The sequence below is a fragment of the Colobus angolensis genome, unplaced genomic scaffold, assembly GCF_000951035.1.
Source record: "Colobus angolensis palliatus isolate OR3802 unplaced genomic scaffold, Cang.pa_1.0 Scaffold96, whole genome shotgun sequence".
Taxonomy (NCBI): Eukaryota; Metazoa; Chordata; class Mammalia; order Primates; family Cercopithecidae; genus Colobus; species Colobus angolensis.
In genome coordinates this window covers 3,070,513-3,075,481 of record NW_012123598.1, presented here as the reverse complement: position 1 = coordinate 3,075,481, position 4,969 = coordinate 3,070,513, and the positions used below count along the sequence as shown (strand labels likewise).

Here is a 4,969-nt window from a genome sequence, read left to right as displayed (position 1 = left end):
GAGGCTGAGGCAGGAGAATGGCGTGAACCCGGGAGGCGGAGGTTGCAGTGAGCTGACATCACGCCACTGCACTCCAGCCTGGGCAACAGAGTGAGACTCCGTCTCAAAAAAAAAAGAAAAGGAAAGAAAAGAGGGGAGTGAACGGGGAGGGTCTGCAGGGGAGGGTCCAGTCCATGAGAGGGTGGAAATAGACTGGGACCTCCCACCCCTGGCTCCAACCCCTGGACTCTCAGTAGGGTAAAGAGCAGGGAGGGCTGGGAGGAGATGGGGTGAACCTCAGAGGAGATGAGATTAGACCGACGGTGGAAGACGGAGGCCCCACCCACTCCCCTCCTGTTGTCTCCACCTCAGAATCAGAGCCTCTGGGGGTCCCAACCTCTAAGTCCTGACTCCCTGGGTGACAAAAACACCGTCACTCCCAGTTCAAGAGAAGTGTTTAGACTCGTTTCAATGGTACCTTCAATATTCATGGTCTGATTTCCAGGGCAGCAGAGGGCAGGGTGGACAGTAAGGGTGTGGTCCGGGTGGTTTCCTGGGGCTCCAGGGATGGGGCAGGTGTTCCCTCCGTGGTGGTCAGAGGGGAGGGAGGTGTCTGAGGTTCAACACTGACGAGTGGAGCAGCGGGGACTTTCCCCCTCCAGGAACAGCATTCCCAGGAGCCCACACCCCGACCTCGTCCTGCGGGATGTGCGATGAGTAGAGGGAGGAGAACAGGTCGGGTCAGCAGGAGGGGCCGTGCACCTGCCCCAGGTCAGGCTGGACCCAGGGAAGATGCTGGGACTGATGGAGGAGGAACAGAGGCGGGCGAGTTGGAGATAAGACAGATGGACGGTCCCTTGGCAGCTCTCGTTTCTTATTTCCGAGAGCCCCTGAGGATGAGCCCCTCACCCACACCTGTGGGGTCCCTGGGCCATCTCAAGACAGGAGAGGAGGCCTTGGTGGGATCTGCCTGTGAAGAGGGTGGAAACGAGTGAGTGGCACACAACACACGCTGTCAATAATTCCCTAACTTGCCAGGGAGCAGGTGCACAGCCCCTCCTTAGTCCCCGGAGTGCCCTGAGCCTGAGCCCACCAGGTGAGCACAGGAGGGGCCGTGTGAGCGGCACCCGCAGCTGGGGTGCTTCTCTCTAAAGGAGCACGTTTAGGGGTGGACTCCAGCCTCATCACATTCAGATCCCACCGAGGCTCCGTGCTCAGGGCACCTTGAGACTAAGAAGGGAGCGTGCACCTGCTCCCTGCACGAGTTAGGGAATTAGTCACAGAGCGTGTCGTGTGTCACTCATTTCTACTCTGTGTTTTCTATACGCCTTTGTCCGTTGTTGCCCTCTCCTTTACTAAAACTTTTAAAGCAATACTTCAATGTATAAATGTCTATTTTTTATTTCAGTTATATGAATCTATTCTTTAAAAATATTGAATTCTACTTTGCCTTTCATTGGGCCTTGATTTATTTTATATATTCAACGTAGACATCCATTCTTCATTAACCTCAAGTCTTCCTCCCGTACATATTAAAAATTGAGGTCTCCTTAATGAACTTCAGAAGTGTTTGGATGTTTCAAAGCACAGTGGCCCGAGGGAAACTGACCGGGCGGCTCCCTGTGGCTCGTGAAACCCGCCGGAGGTCAGTGGGGGCTGCAGTGCAGTTCAACCCTGGGCCTGAGTGGGTTCATGTCCAATCTTGTTCAGTCACTGGATGATTCTAACATCTAACTAAACGTTTTTTATATGAAAAAGTGCTTTAAATTGTTAATTTAGATTTAAATTAGAAGGGGGCACTTTGGGGCCGGGCGCGGTGGCTCAAGCCTGTAATCCCAGCACTTTGGGAGGCCGAGACGGGCGGATCACGAGGTCAGGAGATCGAGACCATCCTGGCTAATACGGTGAAACCCCGTCTTTACTAAAAAATACAAAAAACTAGCTAGGCGAGGTGGCAGGCGCCTGTAGTCCCAGCTACTCGGGAGGCTGAGGCAGGAGAATGGCGTAAACCCGGGAGGCGGAGCTTACAGTGAGCTGAGATCCGTCCACTGCACTCCAGCCTGGGCAACAGAGCGAGACACTGTCTCAAAAAAAAAAAAAAAAATTACATTCATTCTAATTTAAAGAATTCTTCACCACCTTTAACAATTTATAAGTGAAGCATTTCTTTCCTTTACATTTTTTAAAGAAGAGACAACTCTCCATGAGAAAGCTACTTCAGTATATTCATTGTATTTCATGCTAACTCACTATTAAAGTGCCCCGTACTAATTGCTTTTCAACGGACCTCCTCTAATTTACTAATGCAATGTGTGTAAACCATAAGACAATGGGAAATGTTACTTCTTTATTTCTAAACTATGTGCCAACACTTCTCACCTTCAATGTCAACATGTATGTAATGACATCTTAAATACAGAGCTGAAGTTTTACATATATACATATTTGCATGGGGTTATGTAAGATACATTTGAATATGTAAGTATATCCAAATTCTTTTGATGTATATTCATGCCTCTGCTTAATACATTTGAAGTGATAGGTGTTTACATATTTGTTCCTGGTCTAGACTCACCTAGATTCACACTTCATAAAAACAAATACTGATTCATGAAGCTTGAGTGACACCACCATTTGGCGTACATCTATTTGTAGGTGTGTGAATGTGGCCACCTGCGTCGCATTCTAGGTGTTCCTGCCTATATGAGGGATTAGTTAACTAGAGATTAAACGGAAGATGAAGCCCCGGCTGAACTGGTTGAGGCTGTGTGAAGAAGAAGCACCCCCAGACTTTCCCCCTTTTGTGCTTCTGACACTGGGGAGCCCTTGCGGACCAGCCTCTCATGCGTGGAGCCTGGGTCCTCAGCTGGTGAATAAGTGAAACTCTCCTCTCCGGGGGAATTGGCTTGTGTGCTCCTGTGTCCCTGTCTGCACAGACAGTGCACAGGGCTCAGTGACTTCTGTATTACCTTTCAGATTCTGAGCTCCCAGAGTGCAGGAAAATGCCCTCCTCAAATGCCTCAGGAGCAACGTTTGGATTTGTAGGACACAGGAAGTCTGAAATAATTCAATAAGGAGACTGAAGGGAATGCTGCTGTAGCAGACGAAGGGTTTATTGAGGAACTCACTGGAACTCATGTCAGGAGACATAGGGGACGATAAGAGTGAAGAGCCCGGGGGAGAGGCTGGCTCAGGGCTCTTCCCCTCTCTTTTCATTCTCAGGAGCAGCTGACACCCTCGGTCCGTCACAAAACAATTCAGACCCCAAGACTGGTGAGTGAGGAGATGCTCTCATTTATGGGGCTGGGCACAAGGGTTGGGTCCTGTCAAGGGTAAGGATGTGCTCTGGGTGGACATCCAGAGGTCCTGGGTGATGTTGATCTGTCCCGACCTCTGTGACCTCCTTGTCCACTATCTCCAGCCTCACACTCCCAGGATTACACACTGGAGAATCTCATCCGCATGGGCATGGCTGGCTTAATCCTGGTGGTCCTCGGGATTCTGCTATTTGAGCCTCAGCACAGCCAGAGAAGCCTCCAAGATGCAGCCAGGAGGTGAACAGGAGAGAGAAGAATGCACCCTTCAGAGTGTCGGCACCTTAGGAACAGATCTGATGATCCCAGGAAGTTCCAGGAGACAATTTAGGGCCAATGCTATCTGGACTGTCTGCCGATCGTTTCCAGAAGGAGGAATCAGTGTTGGATTGCAGAGATATTTTCCAGGGTGATCCATAGAGGACCATTAACATGTGATACCTTTCCTCTCTATTAATGTTGACTTCCCTTGGTTGGATCCCCTTCTTTTCCCACCCCCAGACATGAGGCTACATCCCACACGGCAGCGTTGGGTCCACAGCGCTGCACACCTGCGTGCTCTGGTCTATGGTGCGTAACACAGTCTTCTTTATTCCTCATTGCCACACTCCCTGGTGTGCTTTACTGAGCCTCCATCTCTTCAGTTCAGAGTTCCAAACGTGCTTCAGTAACTAAATCAATGGGGGAGTATCGGATTTCCACCAGGAAAAGATAAATCCACCCTGATGCCCTGACACCCTCTCTGAACCCTGTGAGCCCTTCCCTCCTTCTCAGATGCTGCCTGTTTAGCTTTGCCTCAGATCATTGTGTAACCATCACTGCCATCCTGTTCCCCACACTGTCATCACCCTACACCCAGTCAGCAGCCACTCCCCATTCCTTCTTCCCTGCAGCACCTGCTACCCACGAGTGTGCTTTCTGTCTCTACGGATTTGCCTATTCTTGCTGAAAACATTTCAATCTGCCTATGATCTGTGAGCTCCTCACTTCGAGACTTCCTGCCTTTCCAGGCAGAACCAAAGGACACCATGTCAAAAGCAATGATAGGCATTTGCAGTGTGTCGGTGATCCACGAAAGGAAAATCACAGAAGCAGGAGAGAAATCCAGCTGCAGACAAGACCTCAGGTCAATGAATCTTGTCAAGCAGTTGAGCTGTTTCTTTCTACTCACCTAGGACAGTCAGACAGAAGTATGCAAAAGGACTGGGGCTGATTCTTTTCTGAATTGTCCCAAAACAGCAAGAGGACTTGAGTCCTAGCACTAAAGAGTTCAACATGTCTAGGTCAAAGACCGCTGTTGTGTTGGAAGGATGTAAAACTCTGCTGCATGGAATAGAATGTTTGGAGGGAGGATCCTGAGAAACACGAGGGATCAAATAGTCCTGAACTTTCTAGGACAAAGGGAGCAGCCATTTGCCATCTACCCTGTAACATAATGAAATCTTATCATTCACCCTCTACTGTCTAGAATAAAGAAATCTTATCGTTTGCCAACTATCCTCTAGAACAAAGAAATCTCTCCCCTCCCCAACAGCACGTGGGTGCACATGCATCTCGCCATGCCATAGCTGCTGGTGTGAGTTCACCCACTCACCCAATGACCCTGAGCACTGGGACTGCTGTCAGAGTATTCGTGGGTGCAGAGATTGCCTGTCCAGTGCCCACCAGCTCTCTGA

The 4,969-nt window shown here is 49.7% G+C and overlaps 1 protein-coding gene across 1 annotated transcript in view; it reads left to right on the top strand.

Moving 5' to 3' along the window:
* The window catches only part of LOC105504880 (leukocyte immunoglobulin-like receptor subfamily A member 3), a 7,018-nt gene extending 3,204 nt beyond the window's left edge, over positions 1-3,814 (top strand). Inside the window, 2 exon segments of the mRNA XM_011932501.1 lie at positions 3,202-3,252; positions 3,401-3,814. Coding sequence (XP_011787891.1) covers positions 3,202-3,252; positions 3,401-3,537 — 188 coding nt within the window. The 3' untranslated portion in view covers positions 3,538-3,814.
* Positions 3,815-4,969: the final 1,155 nt, after the last annotated feature.